Source organism: Sebastes umbrosus, chromosome 2, assembly GCF_015220745.1.
Source record: "Sebastes umbrosus isolate fSebUmb1 chromosome 2, fSebUmb1.pri, whole genome shotgun sequence".
Classification (NCBI taxonomy): domain Eukaryota; kingdom Metazoa; phylum Chordata; class Actinopteri; order Perciformes; family Sebastidae; genus Sebastes; species Sebastes umbrosus.
This window is the reverse complement of record NC_051270.1, coordinates 30,840,400-30,861,699: the sequence shown is the minus strand read 5'-3', so window position 1 is coordinate 30,861,699 and position 21,300 is coordinate 30,840,400. Positions and strand designations below refer to the sequence as shown.

The window sequence follows — 21,300 nt, the reverse complement described above, 5'->3', positions numbered from 1 at the left end:
GTAGGATTTGGTGATATATAGTGGTGTGGTTGCAGATTGCAACCGAGTACCTCTCTGCTCACTTCTCCCTTTCCAAGACTGCAGTAACGTGAGCTGCAGAGTGCAAAACCGTGGTAACGCCATTCGTCTCGCTCAGAGGTCATCCATACCATAATAATACTACTTTAGAAAGTAACGGAAGTCAGACGGCGGCTGGCGGTAGCACAGTTTTGCGCTCTGCGGCCCCCGTTACCACAGTTTCACAAGCATGTCGGAGAACTACGGTGGCCTTCAGGTAACGTAAAAATGCTAAAGTCTCTCTTTAGAGCCAGTGTTTGGTTTGTCCGTTCTGGGCCACTGTAGAATCACGGCGGAGCAACATGGCGGACTCCGTGAAGAGGACCCGCTACCTATGAAGATACGAAGGGCTCACTCTAAGCTAACGAAAACACAATAAATCATAGCTTCAGGTGATTATACACTAATGAAAACATAGTTTTGAATATTATGTTCCACTTCTGCTAATAGATCCCCCGAAATGTTACACACTGTTCCTTTAAGCTGTTGTTTATCTCAGTATATCTGTGCTGCTTGGGCAGAAAACTAAGACACTCACACTGTAAATAGTGATACTTTCATGACAGCTACATTTAAACAATATGCACTGATTTAATTATTTAAGATTGTGAAGAAGCTCCATTACATTTTTTGTCCTGGGGAGCTGAATGTCTTGCACCTTGGGGCCAGACTGGAGCTCCCTCCAGCAAGCAGCCATCCATGAAATGAGAAAATCTATAATGCATTTAATTCTGCTCTCTGTAGATCAAGACTCTGTCTCCCAATGGCACCGCGGGGACTACAAACATTGCATCAACCTTCTTCCAACCCTACTGCAATATCCAGCCATACAGTAGCTATTACTCACAGTGTCCACCATCTCTGTCTCACACACACACACTTACGGTACACACACTTGCATGAGGCTCATTTCCTGCTTCAATACGCTCTTCTCTCCTCATAGGTTAGCTCCACTGTAGCAATGGAAAATCTTTACATACTTGATGGCTCTCTCTGCAATGATCTCAGCACTCTTGGCCAACTGCACAATAGACATACCGTTCTCAGGAAAAGGTTTATGAATGGAACGATAATGCGCAAAGCATCTAGCGTGCAATAAGAATGCTTTTCTGGCTTTGGTGGGTCATTTGTTGGCCATGTAGTCTGTACTGACTGCAATGTAAAAGCATCTACGTAAATATGCCACGCTCAAAGCTAGTGACATAGAATAAAAAGCGAGAAAGACCACTTATGGCAGGCGGGAAGGGAGGTGGATGGGTCCAACATAGACACGACTTTTAACCACTTTTAACAAGGAGACCGGTGTTTTGTTTTGTAAGTTACCTTAGTGACGTTTGTCACACGTTTTTCAGTGACGTTTGTGACGTGTTTTCCGTACTTATGTTACGTTGTTTCCGTACGTATTTTACTTAGTTTATGTACTTATTTCAAGCCCAACCATGATGTGTTTCATAAACCTAACTAAGTGTTTTTGTAGTTATTTGTCACATGTTTTTTGGTAACGATTGTGACGTGTTTTCTATACTTATGTTACGTTGTTTCTGTACGTATTTTACTTAGTTTACGTACATATTTTAAGCCCAACCATTTGTCAGAAAGGTGATTTGTTGCCTAAACCTGCAGAAAACTGCAGATGTTAGTTAAGCCTAGAATACATCATCATGACACACGGAATGTCCTTGTAATATTATGCTATTTATACGTCACGAGAACTCAATGACAAAATTCTAAAAAAGTGACGGTACTCTTTTTCTACAGTACCGACGGTACCGTACGATGCCTGTAATGGTCGTTGGTAGGGATGTGACGGTGAGGAAAATTGTTGGATTACAGTCAATATGTGCAAAGCGCTGACTCTGATCTTTACCGTCAGGTGGCGGTATGTTCGACCTCTCCGGTAGCGCTTTTGCTGCAGGGCTTCGCTGCGGGGGTCTACCTGGCGCCGCTGCTTTGTGCACACCGGCTGTGATAGCTCCATCCACCTCATGGCGATTACCTCATTAATGTTATGGTTCACTTTTAGCACTGGGATTAAACGTGAAATATTGCCAAATAGGTGCGTTTGTTTTTGGCTTCGACAACAAATCCTCTGCCTTCTGCTCCTACTCCTATTACTCTGAGCTGACGGACCAGATGCATTCACGGTCAGTATGTGTGTGTCAGTCATCTGACTATCGATTGATAACATGCCGCTGATACGCCAAAATTAACAAAATGGGTCAATTATTTTTTATTTATTACTTAAAGGCTACATGCCTCTGTTTTTTGTAATGTTCAAATGTTCTTAATAAAAGAGTGCGTGTTGAATTACATGGGATTTATTGTTGTTGTTTGTTTTTTTTACCGTGGTATCGAATTTGGTATCGAGAATCGTGGAAATTCACTGGTATTGGTATCGACTACTAGATTTCTGGTACCGTGACATCCCTAATTTATACGCCTTCCTGTGAGACCGGGTTGCAATAGGCGACCTCTGGTACTTAAGAGATGAATCCCCTGTTCCTTAATAATCGAAAGTGGATACCGTCGATCATCTCAAGAATAATCACAGGCACACATGAATAAGCTTGCTGGGAATCTACATGAACCTGCATGAACCTATTTTTGTCCAGGTTGATGTCAAAAGGGATGAGGAGTAGAAACTGCCTTAAAATCATTTGAGATCTATTAGCTAGATTGCTTTTTTTCAGTCAGAGAGAGGTGCTTTAAGGTACAGACTTCAGCTGGGGGGGGTGATGCACTCATAGTCTTAGTCACACGCCCTCACAGCAGTCTGGCCTTTCAAATTATTCAAAGCCAAAAGAGCTGAAAGAGGCAGATTTATAGCAAGATTTCACTGATTTTCAATTTACTGGATGGTTATCTAGGTTACATAATGTTACATATTCATCCTGAGAGTTCGCTGCTGATTTAAAATGGCTTACAAAGAGCTGGCTGTTCAGTCTAAACATCACACTGTTTTTTTTGTCTTGTGATCGTAATTACTAAAATAATAATATCTTGAGCGATCTTGAGCCCATACCCATTTCCCCCCCTTCAATCAGCACAGCGCGTACTGTCCTATGGTGACCTATTGCTAAGCATCAGTCATTGTGTCCAGTCTATGATTACAGAACAGCTGTAAAGTCTGACACTAGCAGATCAAAAAATGCCAGTCACCAAATGCTAAATGGACAGACGCAGTAATATGCATGCTACAGGATGAGTGTGCCCGACCATTGTTGTTGACACTCTTTATGTGTATGTGTCACATTCTCTCTGGGCTACTGCCTCGCAAATTTTCTGTTCTGTTGTCCTGTGTGTCATGGTGGCTGGCAGGCCTGATGATGTCAGTGTGGCTTAAATAACTAGGCCAGTGCCACGATGGTCGGTTGTGTATCACCACTATGGATCCCTGTCAGTCCTCTCATCATTTATCTAGAAACAATGAAAGAGAGAGAGTGACAATGGTTATGCAAGAGAGGTGGGGCACAACAGGGGGAAGGGGATAAACAGTATTATGGTGATCTGTTCCATTAAATCTCATCAGTGGGATGAATTAGGAGAGATAAGGAGATGAGGGACAGTTGCAGCTACAATGAACCTCAGCCAGGTCGAGCTCACTCATGCTCCGCTCTCTGTAAAACAGTTGTGGACATCGTTGTCACAGCATTTCATATCTTATGTTGTAGTTGTGACAGCAAATGACCGTCATAATTTCCAGGAGCCTATGGTGACACCTTTTTAGATTAGATTTTATTTGTTTACACGTATAAAAAAGGGTACAAGTAGAGATTACATAAACAACAACAAATGTGATGGAGAGGTGCAAAAAAAAACTTGTGGGGCTTGATCAAGGCACTCTCCAATGCATACCTTAATCAATTTTAAAAAGAGAATAAATTATTAAAAAGGATGGTAAAGAGAGAGAGAAGAGAGAAAAAAATAAAGAAAAAGAGAAGATTACACACTAGCAGACATCCATATATGTAAATAGACAAAGTTAAAAGATGAAATGGCCAAGCGTTCCATATCACTGAACCTCGGTAAATTAAACCAAACTGTAACAGAGATGCTCGACACATAGGACGTCTGAGTTTGGAGTTATTTTGAGTCAAATAATTGTGGAATTGTCGTTTATATGAATACAGTTCATGGAAATATGTGGTCCTGTTCAAAGAGCTGTACACAAATAAAGCCACCTTCAAATTGCTTGTTTTGTAACAGTCCAAAACTCAACGGTATTTCATTTACTGTAATGTAAGACAAGAAAAATCATGGAACTATCAAATGTTTGGCACTTTGTCTGAAAAATTACCTAACCGATTACTTGTTATTATCATTATTATTATTATTATTATTATTATTATTATAAAGTTAGTAGAAAATAAAATGTCTGTGGATAGACTAATCCATTAATCAACTAATTGTTTCAGTTTAACACACCCTGTTTATTTCAATTAAATAATTTAGGGATGCACCGATACTGATACTGGATCGGATATATCGGGCCGATACTGACTCAAATAGCTGGATCGGGTATCAGTGACAATGGCGCCGATCTATTCATGTCAATTCTATGTTTATATACGATCTACATTATATACAAGAATTTTAATTCCTGTTTAAGTTTTGCATTAAAAAGGTTTACACTTGAATGTAATTCCTGCTAATTTTAAAGATATTTTTACCAAGTTGCTGGTGTACGGTTTATTATTTTAATACTAAATAACAATTCAGTAAATAAATATCTATATATTTATTTGTTACATTTTGTTTTACAAAGTTAAGAAAGCAATGTTTGAGTCAAGCCTGATGCTGCCTTACACATACTGATCCCAGTCATTTCCACACAGTGAGGCATACAGCTTATTAATTACAACACTGGTATCGGATCAGTACTCAGTATCTGCCAATAGGCTACCCAAAGCCCAGGTATAGCTATCGGGACTGAAAAAGTTGGATCAGTGGTGCATCCATAAAAAATAATTTAAACTCTACGTAGGTTGGAAGCAGAGATAGTTTTTGCTTAGGCATCATAAAAACAACAATTTTATATTTGAAACTTGAATAGGAAGAGAACGAGTCCACTACAATCCCACATAAGAAAACACTACAGCTTCATTGTTTCTGTTAGAGTATGCCTGCTCTCTGCTCTAGGTCTATTTTAACGCTGTTGTAGCATCGTCTGATCAAAAATTGATACTGTGTACGTCCACAAGAACAAGCAATGAGCTTGACTCAAATTAAACTCTTCTCTGAGGTCAATTTGAACTGTTTACTGAAGAAGGAAACAAAACACGTATTTAACTAGGTGAAAAACTATACCACTCCGTAGACATCTTTCTGTTATCTCACTTATCAAAATGTGACTCTGATGTCATTTATATGTCTACAGGAGCACTACTTATACAAATTAATAACAAATAAAATATGAAGTTACTAAATGAAAAAAATAACATTTTACATTCTTCAAAGTGGATTCCTTATATTCTTATATTCTTTGAGAGTTGACTATTTTAATCATTTTTCCTTTCCTATTTGTCTTAACGCCCTTATTATTTTAATGTCCTGTTGGTTTTAAGTTGGTCTTAGTGTTTTTCTGTGTTGTTTTTCTGTATAATTGTACAGCACTTTGGTCAACTTTTGTTGTTTTTAAATGTGATTTATAAATAAATTTGGATTGGATTGGCATTTCATTTGCTGTAATGTAAGACAAGAAAAATCATGGAACTATCAAATGTTTGGCACTTTGCCTGAAAAATTACCTAAATGATTATTTGTTATTATTATTATTATTAATTTATTATTATTATTACTATCATTATTATTATTATTATAATTTATTATTTGTATTATTATTATCATTATTATCATTATTATTATTATTATTATCATTATTATTATTATTATTATTATTATTATTATTATTATTATTATTATTATTATCATTACTATTATTATTATTACTATTATTATTATTTATTATTTTTATTATTTTTATCATTATTGTCATTATTATTATTATTATTACTATTATTATTATTATTATCATTATTATCATTATTATTATTATTATTATTATTATTATTATTATTATCATTATTATCATTATTATTATTATTATTATTATCATTATTATCATTATTATTATTATTATAATTTATTATTTGTATTATTATTATCATTATTATCATTATTATTATTATTATTATTATCATTACTATTATTATTATTACTATTATTATTATTTATTATTTTTATTATTTTTATCATTATTGTCATTATTATTATTATTACTATTATTATTATTATTATTATTATTATCATTATTATCATTATTATTATTATCATTATTATTATTATTATTATCATTATTATCATTATTATCATTATTATTATTATTATCAATATTATTATTATTATTATTATTATTATTATTATTATTATTATTATTATTATTATTATTATTATTATAAAGTTAGTAGAACATAAAGTCCCAGAGAGTGTGAATCAGGAGTGAGTATTCCCGGTCTAGATGACATATCTCTATATCCATTCAGTCGTGCCTGGACATCGGTCGGGACCGCGCATGTGTGAGTCTCTCTGCAGAGATCCCACTGCTGCCTCTCTCTCTCTCTGCCGCTCTGCTCTCACGATTAACCGTAGGGATGGTGTTGACAGCGAGAGGCGACGGGCGGACACTTTTGCATGATTAAAATACATGACAGGAGCCAGTGAAATCACATTGATACGGATCGATATCACCTATTGTGGAGGAGGAAGACGACGCTGCTGCTGCCAGGCCGAGGAAGGACTGATGGAATCCCCAGTCGTTGCTAGGAGGAGAAACCGAAAGGGTGGACTCGTTATTAATAATTAAATCTCTACATCTGCTGCTATATATAACATATATAAGGGGGAAACATGCATCTGCATCAGGTGCTGACGGGAGCTGTGAACCCTGGAGACTGCTGCTACTCGGTGGGAAGCGTGAATGACATCCCTTTCACGGTGAGAGGGTTTATTTTGATATTATTATGTTGCTCAAGATGAAGCTAACTCACTGACTAGCTTAGCGAGCTAACGTTACATTGGGAGTGAACGAGGCTGGCTAGCTGAGCTAAAGCTGCTGGCTAGCCGGGTTGTGCCGCACCGAGACATCCACAAATAGTGAGACTAACTCGGGGCATCCTCTACACACACAAGCCCCTCTCTCTCTCCTATGCACCGTGACAGTCAGTCAGTCAAGCTAACATCCTCCAGTACTCAACCGGGCTGTTCTTTTAAGAGTAACGTTATATTATTTATCTCTCCAGGACTAGCCACTCAAATGACCTTTAGCTGCATCTCGTTACATTAAAGGGAATCCCTTTTGCGCAGCCAGAACATTATAGTGCAGATGTTTTTACAATGGGATACACTCTGAGCACATTTTTCGCAGTGCACACTTCAGGTGACTATGACAGGCTTTGAGATATATATAAAAAAGACAAATTGCGCAACGCTACAGGATAGAAAGCAGTGTTTGGTTGGTGTGGTTGCAGGACTAGCTAAGCTCTGCTACCATTTGGCGTTAAATCCTCCTCACGGATCATTAGCTCGCTGTCATCCTAGCATCAGCTGCGCCAGCCGTGACGTAGACAGCCATATATGGATACATGAGCTAGAGGGGCTCAATGGCACCTTTATGATGGTGAAAATAACCATCTGTCATCATGTTTGACTTATAAGTGAAATATAACACATTTTATCACTGATGTGCATTGGTTCTTTATCAGCTCTAATCATCAGACATTTAGACTTATGTATTTGTATGTATGCTGTAGGGATGTCACCATACCAGAAATCTAGTAGTCCATACCAATACCAGTGAATTTACACGATTCTCGATACCAATTCGATACCACGGTAAAAAACAACAAAAAAACAACAACAATAAATCCCATGTAATTCAACATGCACTCTTTTATTAAAAGCATTTGAACATTACAAAAAACAGAGGCATGTAGCCTTTAAGTAATAAATAAATAGAATTGACCCATTTTGTTCATTTTGGCGTATCAGCGGCATGTTATCAATCGATACTCAGACGAGGGACACACACATACTGACCGTGAATGCATCTGATCTGTCAGCTCAGAGTAGTAGGAGCAGGAGGCAGAGGATTTATTGTCGAAGTGAAATGCAAACGCACCTATTTGGCAATATTTCACGTTTAATCCCAATGCTATAAGGGAACCATAACGTTAATGAGGTAATCGCCGCGTGGCGGATGGAGTGGGCACAGCCGGTGTGCACAGACCAGCGGCGCCAGGTAGACCCCCGCAGCTGAGGCCCGCAGCAAAAGCGTTACCAGAGAGGCCAGACACACCACCACCCGACAGTAAAGATCAGAGTCAGCACTCTGCACATATTGACCGTCAACTTTCTTGTAAAATGTCCGGTGTAATCGGTAACACCGGTGTTGTCACAAGTTTATTAATCAATGGGAACATTTTCCTCACTGTCACATCCCTACCACAGACCATTACAGGCATCGTACGGTACCTTCGGTACTGTAGAAAAATAATTTAGTCACTTTTTAAGAATTTTGGCATCAACTTGGTACCGAAGTATCGGTTCTCATGACATTCCTAGTATGCTGATCAAACACTAAACCTTGAACCAAATCCTGGTGTCTGTTATGTATTGACTTCTACATATTCTTTTGTCTGAGGTCTGGCAACTCCCCAACATTTCTCTTTGTGCCTCAACTTGACAGCACCGAGAAGCCCAGTCAATACTCCATTTAGTGCAGCGAGACATGGGAAGAACCTATAATATTACATCCTATTTTCGTTATGGTGCCATCTGTCATCAGTTTGACTTCAGTGAAATATAATACACTTACATTTTATCACTGATGTGTATTGGTTCTTTATCAGCTCTAATCTTCGACATTTACACTTATGTATTTGTATAATACATAAGTCTGTATGTATTTGGCTAACACCATCGTCTCTGACCCCAACCATGTTTTGAGCACGTGTATATGAATTGTTACCATCAAATCGGAGATACAGGGTTCCACGACTTAATACGGTTAGACTGAAGCACTCTTTTGTGCACTAGTCAATCCTAAAACTAAATATGGAGCCTAATCCCAGATCAAATGTGTGTTGAAGGTCCCTGAATATTGTCTTCTGTGATTGTAATGTTTAAGTGTACGTATCCTTGTTTCTTGTCTTTGTCCTTTCTGTGATGTTGCAAATGGAGCTGCTGTGATGCAAAACAAATTTCAGACCTGTCTGACAATAAAGTATTATCATATTATCGTATGGTATGTATGCTGATCAAACACTAGACTTTGAACCAAATCCTGTGTCTGTTATGTATTGACTTCTACATACTCTTTTGTCTGAGGTCTGGCAACTCCCCAACATTTCTCTTTGTGCCTCAACTTGACAGCACCGAGAAGCCCAGTCAATACTCCATTTAGTGCAGCGAGACATGGGAAGAACCTATAATATTACATCCTATTTTTGTTATTGCAAATAGGAAAAAGGTGTTCACGACCCCAACAAATGTTGTGGCTCTTTTTTCTTAATGTGGATCGGTTGAAGTTAAAGGCGAGAGTATAGTAGAAAGCCAAACTCTAGCGTCCTGAGTCAGCTCTTGTATTGAGAGCAGAAGATGAATGATGATGACTTTATTGATGGCTGGATGAGCTTTCATAACATCCAATTAGGAGGAACTAGGGGTGTCGCAATTTCGATTCTAAATCGGAAATTGATTGAAATTAGCTTCCGATCTCAATCATTGAGAAACAATAGCAGGATCGATGGTTATTTTATTTTACTCTGCCCCACCTACATACGTGCGTTCGAAGGAAACTACAGCTCTATTCAAGAAATGTAACAGCCATCTCACTCATGGTTAAAACTATTAATCAGCACAGAAATCACATTTACCAACATAAGTAGCATTTGCATTTTGGAACATAAAACAGCAAATTTTAACTACTCAGTCCAGCACTCGGGCCTAGGCAGGCATGATGGGAAATGTGTGCCGTCCCTATTGCTACAATACTCAGGGCACTTCCTGCATACCTGCAAGGTGGATGGAAGGAGGAGATGTCATGCATCATCAACATGTCATATCTTACGGGTACAACACATGCGCAGTAAAATCTGGTCTGCTGCACTCGCCAAAATTGAGCCAATCGCAACGCACGACCACAGCTTCAGTTACACTGCACATGTGTTATATACCCCACACCTTAAGACCCGTGTCCTCCTGTGTCCCAGCCATTACATGATGGAAATCAGACAGAGTAGCCTTTCAGTTTAAGATTGGTTCAAGATGGAAACCTTGTTGATGACTGCTGCATAGGCTGTAGCTGTCATGTTAGTCACCAGGACCAGGTTCATGTAGTCTTTATGATCTTAGTTCATACCAAAACTAATGTGAATGCATTTGTTACCCTCTGCCAACGCAGGCTCACAGTAAATTCCTGAGCAGCTATGTTGCATGCCACCGTTCCCTCATGCTGAGAACACTGTGAGCCTGTCTAATGGCTGCCAAATCTGGGCTTGGTCTGTTCCTGCTGCCTATTAGTGAAGTGTTTCTTCATTTATTTATTTATTTTCAGAAATACAGACACCCTCTTCTCACTCCTTTCTGAATCCCTCAGTTCCTTAGATTATGGTGCAGTAATTCATTATCCTGTTCATTTATGTTAAACTATAGATAGAGGTTGTCCCCTCTCCCCTTACACTGACCCTAGATCTGGGCGAGCTTTGTACCTAGGGTCATATCAACAGCATAGGACAGAGTTTGTTGTGAAGCTAAAGCCTTGTACGTTGCCACAGGGCCCCAGTTTCTATGCCTGGTGTTTTCTTTCTGTGTCTGAGAGGGTATTTGAAGAACACTAGACATCATGTCCAATGCAATTACAATCACACTGACCCTTGGGGCTCATAGGCCGGACCCTGACACACAAACACACACTTAACCTACAGCAGCCATGCATTCACCAGCTCAAATGAGCAAGCATGAAGCTAGAGCCTCCTATGGAATCATTCTATGTCCACGCGGTTTGTTTCTGTGCTCCAGGATGGCCTCTACAATGTTGCACCAGGGATCTAAACTAACGTTTTTAACCATCCTCCCGGAACCGTCCCGAAAAACAACCTAAGCCATCCCGAAATGCATGTGGACCACCCCGAAATTAAAATCTTTGTTTTTCTACTTTATCATTAATTAATCATTCAAAGTGACCTTTAACATAAATCATACATCAAAAGTGGTTTATTTTTGTTAATAAATTTGTAATTTACCCTTTTTTAAAAAAAAAAAAATGGTAAGTAATTTTATTGTTTTGTTTTGTATTTATAATTTGCATGTTTGTTTTGATTTTGATGTTAACAATGCAGCTAAATTAAATTAAAATATGTTCTATGTGTAAAAAGTAGTATCTGGTCAAAAAAAAAGATTTTGCATATGGGCCCTGAAAAAGCTAGAGCCGGCCCTGCTAGCTGGTGCTCTTAGAGTTGGAAGAGCTGCTGGGTAAGATACACTTGTCATGGGGAGAGGAGCAGCATGTTGCAATTAATTGTCATCCTCCCCGATCATATTTTTTTCGTCCCTGGGACAACAGGACATCCTTAAGCTAGAGCGCTGGTTGCATGCTCAACTTTGTGCGTTGGTTGTAAGAAAATATCGATACACATGAGTATTGCGATATTATTGTTGTAAAACCCTACTGATTTTTTATTAACCTCTTAAAAATCCAACAGCCCACCATCGGGCCCGGTCACTATTTGATCTTTCGGAGGTTGTAGTGGGCTCAGTTTTAAAACCAGAGTGAAGTTACTGGCATCATGTCACACTAGCTGGTTGTGAAGGAGGCTAAATAACGAATGATGGGCAGGAAAACACAGGTGTCCTACCATTGCCAGTCCAGTGGGACAATGAATGCTAGATATAGTTTTGTGTTGAGAACCCACTGTTAGAATAATTACAACAATGAGTAGGAATATGAAGGAACAAGATGGCTAGAAGAAGCAAACTGTTCATTATTTAGGCAAAAGAAAATTGTGTTCTTTTTCACAGTGAAATGTCGGTTGAATGACAAATATGACAAAGCAACTGTTTATCATTTTTTGTGTATTCAGTGTTGATAACATTGTGAAGGTTATTAAACATTGAAGACTAGATGATAATGTGCTCTTGAGAGGTTGTAGAAATCCTGGTTAGAAAGACTATTTTCGTGTCTGTTTCAGTGCTTTTTGACCTGTGGTTGATGTTGTAAATGTTCAAACAGCCTAGTGGGTTTGATATGCAGAGCTGCAGATGTGTGATCCACTAAAAATAGAAAGCACGTGTAAATTACAAAGCACAGAGAGAGAGAGGGTACATATTATCCCCACTGAGGCTCCACATTCATCTGCATTTTTGATATTTTGCTAATAGAAAATGTTTAATCTGCATCTGGATATTCTACATCAGAATACAGATGTCGTCATATAATGTAAGACTGCGATGTCGACTGGCTGAAAGCAGACGGGGTTTTCTGAGAATACTTATATCCTCTCTGGGAATTTTCAAGTTTCTGTGTATTATGCAAAACTGTATGAATTCTGCAACATTTCTCATGACCTATGGCCCTATCAACAACCGATAGAAATAGGATCAAGGAATTAAGGCAAAAAACAATTGCTTCCTTGTCTTACAGTTCAAGTCAAAAAGTAATGTACATATATGTGTATAGATGATGACATGACATCCAAGCCAAAAACTCTTCCTTGGGCCATAGCGTAATTGTCCACAAAATTTTATAGAAATCTGTTGGATTTTTTTTTTCGGAGGTTTTTTTGATATCCTGCTGAACATAGACAAACAAACAAGCATTATCACCCTTGCCTGTGTTTTGAGATCCATTAAGTTGCCACAATTGCTAGCTGGATACATTGACTAAGTTGGATTAGAGCTGTCAATCGATTAAAATATTTAATCGCAAATGTATGTATATATTTATCATTGGAAATCAACTAACAACTCAAAACAATGACAATGAAAACAAAGAAACCCTCACTGGTACGACATTTAGTATAAAAAATATGCTTGAATCATAACATGGCAAACTGCAGCCCAACAGACAACAACAGCTGTCAGTGTGTCAGTGTGCTGACTTGACTATGACTTGCCCCAAACTGCATGTGTTTATCATAAAGTGGGCATGTTTGTAAAGGGGAGACTCGTGGGTACCCAGAGAACCCATTTACATTCACATATCTGGAGGTCAGAGGTCAAGGGACCCCTTTGAAAATGGCCATGCCAGTTTTTCCTCACCAACATTTAGCATAAGTTTGGAGTGTTATTTAGCCTCCTTCTCGACAAGCTAGTATCACATGGTTGGTACTAAAGGATTCATTAGGTTGTTTTTTAGTTTTAAATGATGCCAGTATTTTCCCTCTAGCTTTAAAACAGAGCCTGCTACAATCTCACAATCGCAAGTTGCGTTAATACTTTAAAGAAATTAGTGGCATTAAAACTAAAAACGTGTTATTATCGTGTTAACTTTGACAGTCCGATAAATAACAGAACATCTGGCAGAAATGGGAGCGAACTACACCAAAACAAGGAATTAAGGCAATGTGTGTTATAGATGATGACAAGGTAGAGTTGTTTTTTTCAGATCTAAGCCAAAAGCTCTTCTTCACCCCATGGCGTAATCCTCCAAACATTTCCTAAAAATCAGTTCTGTAGTTTCCTGATATCTTGCTGACCTAAGATAGACAAACAAACAGAACATTATCACCCTTGCCTGTGTTTTGACATCCATTAAGTTTCTGCAACTGCTGGCTGGATACATTGATTAAGTCGGACATGTTATGACTAGCAGGCAGAATGGAGACTTGGCGTAGTTTGGCTTTTAATGCCCACTGCTTCACTACAGTCCTGCTGCAGAGAATAACAAGGCCCCTACTGGATGATATGACTAAACACAGTGGGATCAAAGTACAGGACTGTGCTATGGGCTTTGCCTGGGATACATACAGTACAGACTGACAGAGAGACCAGGTTACTACAGGCCACGATTGATCAATTCATGTTTCTAAATATTTGCAGCTAAGGCTATTGACTGCAGCTAGCACAAACATGGAAATGGTGCACATGGTAGCAGCTGTGGCAGAGGAACATGCTCACATGATTGCGTAAGGCTTGGGGAATGAGCGGCATTAAGTGGAAAGGCAGAAGTGATCTCTCACTCTCTTCCTCTTATCTACTTTCATCATCACCACACATGACTGCATTCACTCTTTTCTTCTAAAATAGATTTACCCTGAAAAGCAGCCACATCACTGCCTCCACAGGGGTTGCAATTATTCAAATAGCATTCAAGGTGCTGAGGCAAGATGTGAATCGATTTCTGTAGATCTCATAATATAAACATGCCGTGGATGGGCATGCTGTCTTCCAGTAAACTAGAAATAGAGTTGTCTGACCGGACTTCAAAAGCACGATACAGGGGTTTCCCAGAGTTAGGCAAAAGAAACCCAGCCCGGATCGGTGATTCAGTGAGAGATGTTTTTGTTATATCAGACGGTAGTTGCAACAAAGCATATCATATATTAATATCCCTTTTCTCACATACTGTATCTGTGGCTAACTTGTAAATGCAGCAATCTGTAAGCCCTTGAAGAGCTTTATATTAATAGCATGCTCCCAACAAAGTGCCAGGTAAAAAGTAATTCAACCAAAAAAGTCACATGACTCCCACTAGACAGTAGTTAAAACAATACATTTACACTGCAGTTGTTTCCCTGCTCAGCAGAGATGCAACTGCTTTGTCGATGTTAATGTGTTACAGAGAGATAATATTTATCCAAAGGCAGCAACATTCTTGATGTAAGCTGCTTACATGACTGACAGGAAAGAGACCTTGCTGCTTCAGGGTTGTTCTCATTAAGTCAGCAGATTTATTATGAGCTACAGATTCTTCGGTAGTAGATCCAAGTACATTCATAGACAGAAGCACTGGCCTCTTAATGCTGTCAGTTGCTGAATCAAATAAATATCCTGAGAGCTAGCTAACCATTAAATTGATTAGAATGGCCATCCAGCAGGCCTACATGCATACTTGCCAACCCTCCCGATTTTCCCGGGTTACTCACGTTTTTCCTTGCCCTCTCCCAGTTTCCTCCCGGGGTCACAATTCTGCTGTTTTTCTCCCAGATTTTATGGCAAATTTTCACACTTTTTTTCCTTTATACCTTTATACCTTATCCTTTTTCGTTATCTCAACCTGTTTCTGGCGCTGTACAGCATGCATAATCCCTACTGTTTCCACCCGGATGACAAGAGAGCTACACCAAATGTCATTTCCCGGAGGACGAGAGCAGTCTATGCTCGCGACACAGCGCAGTTTGAGCTCCGCTCGCCGCTGGGTTAAGCGCACATCACAGCGTGTAGCGCCCACACTTGGGCTTTGCTCGACGTAGCCAAAAGCCGTTGTGGCGTGGCGCAAGCCATTTGAAATAATAGGTTTCAGAGTGGCGTAGTTGCATTGTGTCTGAAAGGACCTTCAGTGAGTGAGAGACGGAGAGAGAAATGGAGAGAGCTAACTGAAAGAAATACTCAAGCAGAAAATGAATAAAAACTGAGGAATATTAGTTTATGCTAGATATTCACATGCTAAGTTTACACTAGAGGGGCAAATGATTCTGTTTTCTTTCCTGAGAATTAAAGGTAAAATGAAGTACATAACATAACATAAAAATGCTGTAATTGCAGTATACTTATTATGTTGTTATTGCACTGTTTTAAAGTCACCAGAATGCAGGAAACAATTTTTAAGGTCTCAAGGATGACAAGTATGCCTCCTTGTCTTCATTTTATTTGTTTGAAGGGCTGATTGAAATAAATTCTGCATTGACTTGAAGTCATTTGGCTTCTAATATCTTAGTTGACCTATTTTAAAGATCTGTCTGACTGTCTCTCCAATATTATTGCACCTCAGTAGAGTAGTCGCGCCCATCCAAAACCTTCTTCAGACTTAATAAATCTGCACAGATATGCCATCTTAAAAGGTAAACGCTCTGGTCACATGATAGTCACATGATACCGCCAGTGACCCAAATATCCCACATATAATCAAACGTAATGTTACATGTACCGGTATATTAAGAAAGACTCATATATACATAATATACAACAATATATACAAAACTTAATATACAAACAATTAGCAATTAATAATATAGGTGAATAGGATGTACCTCAAATATATATAGGAGCAGGAATCTATGTAAATGAGCCCATGGATATAGAATGTGATATATTATGGTGCTCGAAGATGTGACAATAAATTGCACTTAAAGGGAGCTAGAATGTGCAGACCTTTTTCTACGTTTTTCTCTCAGTAGATAAACACAGTCATCCAGACAGATCTCTTAAAATCTAGTGTTTATTAAAGACCAAAGTGTAGCATTATTATCGTGATGCTAGAGATGGGAGGTGTAATTTTCTAGTAATGACTGTTGATTATCTCATTCCCTACTAAGGGACCCAAAAACAAACGTAAAAACAACCGATCTGTAAACTGATGAAGACACTAATGACATTTTAGTCCTGACTGTTTTTTGCAGTTAAATCTTCCATCTGTATATATTAAGTTGTGTCAATGTTTACCATGGTGTATTATCCTGCTACTACTATAATGAATCATCCTTTGTATTGCCATCCCTCAGTACCTTGTTGTTCTCTGCGTGTGTGCATGTGGATTTGTGGATGTTGAAAGAAATACAGGACACACACACAAGCCCAAACCAAAAGCACAAAGCAGTGATGATAGCTCATCCTGTTTAGGCCAGATACACTTACATTGCCAGCCTGGCTCAAGGTCCTACCAGGTCTAAATTACCTCGCTGTAAAATACAGTAGAATGGACTCACACATTATCTTACGTAGGTGTGTGTGTGAGACAGGGGTACAGAACAGTCCTAGACAGTGCGTGACGGTGACCGCTTTTAATTCCAGCTGTAATGTGCAGGAGCAAATGCCGCAGTAATAGTAAAACGCAGGCCGCTCCCACCTTACTTCTCTTTCGACCTGTTTCACATATTATCTTATAGTATGTAAAGAATAATCCTATCTGACAATCTTCACTATAACTTCGTCCTGGGCTGTCGCTTTGTGTTATACCACTGGCTGTAATGCTGTCCTGCTGTGTGACCCAGTGGTTCCCAGCCTCTCCTCCTGTTCTCCTGAATAATGAAAGACACGAGCCGTCATCCTGACTGTACTGTTGCTTCGAGGCCAGCTTGCCTGTCTCCCAGGTGCTGCTGCCATTGCTGCCATTCCACACATGGTTTGCCAACTGCCAGCGAACACCGTTGTATCAGTTTACCTTGCTGCCCATAATCCAAATCTACACACACGTTTACCCATTAAGTGTGGGTCACTGTGTTCGTGTTAGCTGTGTTTGTCTACTTATTGCACACGAGTAGGTGTTACTTCTTTCATGCAGTGGATCTGTAAAACAGCATGTTATTTTTACTGTTCGGTGGTTTCTGTGCTAGTTTTACCACCACAAGCTGCCAGTGCTATGATGATGGTGGTTTAAGGTAACTGCCATTCTGTGATAATCCTGTTGTAATATCTCCCTGCTAATGGAATATTCATAAATAAGATTAGATTGGAAATAAGATTGATTGGATTATATTCACCAGAAGTATAAAACATGCTGTGTCCCTTATAAATTCAAAAGAAAATACCACTAATTTGTGGGGGAATGTCTTTATTCTTTGATTTTTGGGTTACTGGAAAAAATTAAATAAATAATTCCTGACAATGACTGATATATTTGACTTCAGGACATCTCTGACTACATACGTGCTGAAAATCAAACTTTTTTACTGTATCAAGTTAGAGATTTTCTGAAGTAAAAGTCCCTAGAAGTGTAGGATTTTTGAATTAGTACCCGATATCGGGATAGTATCGAATCAGGAGATAAGTGTTTTGTCCCAGCCCTAATTCTCGATACCTATTCGATTCCACAGTAAAAAAACAAAAGAAAAACAATAAATCCCATGTACTTCAACATCCACTCCTTTATTACTTTTTGCATACTGTTTTTCTTTGTTAGTTAAACAGCTCATAATTCCCTCTCTATTTTCTATATTGTATTGCTGTGAAAACATCTCCTTCAAACAACTGGATTTATTCAAGTTTCGCGCTAAACACTACATTTTACAAGATTACATTTGAACACATCATGATAACGTTAGAATTTAACTTCGCCCAATATCAATAGAGCCCGAACGCATCATAATGTAATCAATGGCACTTCCTGTTAACGTTAGCTAATGTTAACTAGCTCTCGTTCCGCTGATTTCAACACAGATTTGTTGTTCTCAATGTAGCATTATCTGGGACAAAATAGAGTCGATGGTGAGTTTACTGTGTCCCAAGAATTTTCTATTGTGTACTTCACGTTTTCAGAATTTTGGAATCAACTCTGTACCAAAGTATCGGTTCTAGTGACATCCCTATATTGTATACACAATTTTTAAATGTATTCATATGGATATTCAAAGCTGTGAGTAACATACTGGACGGAGGTGTAAAGTAAACTATATGAAATATTAAGTTTATATTAATAAATGGAACTCTGTGTTGTCCAGACATATTATTTAAAGCATTAATGCATTTTGCAGGGATGTTTGTGGTTTGGTTTCATTTGTTTCTGATTCGGTTCCTCTTCCTGTGCTTATTTCTTTCTCAGGCCTACGGCTCAGGTTGTGATGTAGTGATCTTGGCCAGTAACTTTGACTGTGTGCAGATTATCCCGGGAGCTCAGAATGGAAACATACAGGTGGGCTGTGTGGAATGCTCCCACCAGCTTGGCAGGGTAAGTGTTGACTGCGCACTGAGACGCACTCCCACACGCAGTTTTCATTTTTCCGTGCAGCCCTGAAGACATTATCAATTACTCTGAGCTAAAAGAAGTCCATTTAGCCCCGCGTTTGCTCCTGTCTTGTATTGCCCATGCTCTCCTCTCCTCTTGCTATCCTGCTCTCTCGCTCCACTCCCCTCCTTCCCCTCTCCTGTGGGAACGGCTGTGCAGAAGCACTGATGGGGTGAGTAATGTTGTGATGATGAACGCAGCTCTTTATTTTTAGATTGCTGCATCCTACGGAAACACAGTCTGCATCTTTGAACCTCTTTCTACCAACCCAAACAAACGCCACAAGGTGAGCATGAATGTCGGTATTTTAGACATATATATAGTGGTTTGAATCAATATCTAGTGAGCTTAATCAATAATATTGCATGGTGTGTGTCGCTCTCCTACGACTAACAGCAGCTTAACTATCAATGGCAAAAGACGGGACAGTTCTTCCTCGAGGCCATCACCTACAACCTGGCCTGGGATCCGCAAGGTACGCCAATGCTTTCTGTGTTTAACTGATTCACCGACTGTCTGACTAAATTAATCCACACTACACGCAGCTCCCATTACAGCCCCCTGTGGTTTGTCTGGAACGACACGTGTTATGTAAGAGTGACAGTGTGCATGTGGCTATGTGTATTGTAGTAGTCGACGTGGGATGAGAGGTGTGTAACACAGTGCTTTTGTGTCCACAGGGAACCGTATCCTAGCAGCGACCGAGCGCCTCCAGCTGTGGGCTCCTCCGCTGGCAGATGCCCTGATAGAGGAGGAGGATGGACAGTTGACTGATGACAAGCCCCACCCTGTCCTCAATGACTGGAACTGTGCCTGGCAGTGCAAGTAAGTTTTTTGCTTTTGCACATACAGTATTGTAAAAGCATCCGACATGATGGACATGGAAAAAAAAACCTTGCTGCTTCCAGGTTATGTACATTTGGTCAACAGCAGAATCATCCAAAGATAATTTCATATAAAGCCAATACAGTTATACAGAGAGTTGCTTTTGAAGTAGATGGTCCCGTAGTGCTGCCTTGATGAAGCAAATATCCTGATAGCTAACTGACCAGTAGACTGAGGGTGTTTTCTTATTAGGTACGATTGATTTGTACCGTGCCTGAGCACGATTGCCCTCCCTCTCCACTTCCCACTGCTCAGTAAAGTTGTTCCGTACCCGAGTACACTTATATCGTTATCCACGTGTGTTTGTTTTTGTTGAGATCAGCTGTTCTATTTGCGGAGCATCGAAAAACACTTCATTCAAACTTGACAGAAACAAAATAAAACTCACCAAAACAGTCATCGTTAGTCTTTTCAACAATCACCAACTTTTGGTCGAAATAAACTCTTATTTCACCGAGTTTGATGTGAAAATATGCCGACTCTACACTCTGTCTCCCCTCGCTGTCTCTCTCTCTCTCTGCCCGCTGAGCAGCTGAGCGGCTCTCTTCTCTCGCCTGCCTTCCTGCTTTATCGGTCATGGCCGTGCAGTTCAGAGGATAAGATCAGTGCAAGCTGCATACATACAGATTTCGGAGGAGACCGGTGGCGTTGAAAGATTCTGCCCTTTCAAAACTACACACTGACTGCTAACGTTACTCACGTTAGCTAGCAGTCCACTTCCGTGTTTCAGTACAGTTGGCGTTCATACCTGATGCGAGCCGTACCCGAGTACACATATGAATCCCTGATGTGAATGTTGATGTGAGGGTCAAGCAGACCTGTGTGTCTTCATGTTCTTCCTTCTCTCCTCTCTCAACTCGTGTTCTGTTGTCTTGTAAATGTGCAGTCAGTAAAAACTTTGTAACAGGTGATTGTAAGTGAAAAAATACTTTGTTCATCTTTGAAAATACAAAATGTTACTGTTAGTTTTGTGATTGAATAGTGAAGTGTTTTTTTGAGGGAACAGTCGAATATTACATGTAGAACAGTAGCAAAATGTTTCCGTCTTTTTCTGTCAGCTGATGTTTTTAGTTTCTTTTCTGCCATGCAGTAAAGACTTTGTCCCGGCCCTTTGCAGACAAAATATTAACTTTCATTTTTCCTCTTGAAGGTTGTGGAATTACACAATCTTTACTAATAAAAACGCATAGGCAGTTACTGATTATCCAAAGTCACCTGCACACATGAAAGGTTTGGATGCACTGTTGTAAGCCACTCTTTTTTAGGGCTGGGGTGATATGCTTATCTCCCGATTTGTTACTATCACAATACTTGCCAATACGTTATGTATTCTAATTCAATATTACGATTTATTGCAATTTTTTACTTTTATAACACTAGACCATGGGAAAAAGTTGAATCATACACTTCTAGGGACTTTTACT

General features: G+C 39.2%; 1 protein-coding gene across 10 annotated transcripts in view; it reads left to right on the top strand.

The window, feature by feature from the left end:
- Positions 1-6,630: 6,630 nt before the first annotated feature.
- dmxl2 (Dmx-like 2) overlaps positions 6,631-21,300 on the top strand; it is a 55,915-nt gene continuing 41,245 nt past the window's right edge. For 5 of the 10 annotated variants that reach the window (XM_037791280.1, XM_037791274.1, XM_037791269.1 and 2 more), the window contains exons 1-5: positions 6,631-7,050; positions 18,809-18,934; positions 19,206-19,277; positions 19,388-19,466; positions 19,672-19,816. In XM_037791280.1, coding sequence (XP_037647208.1) covers positions 6,964-7,050; positions 18,809-18,934; positions 19,206-19,277; positions 19,388-19,466; positions 19,672-19,816 — 509 coding nt within the window. In that variant the 5' untranslated portion in view covers positions 6,631-6,963. The remainder of the gene's footprint in view (positions 7,051-18,808; positions 18,935-19,205; positions 19,278-19,387; positions 19,467-19,671; positions 19,817-21,300) is intronic. The other 5 variants (XM_037791309.1, XM_037791294.1, XM_037791302.1 and 2 more) reach the window with 2 other exon arrangements.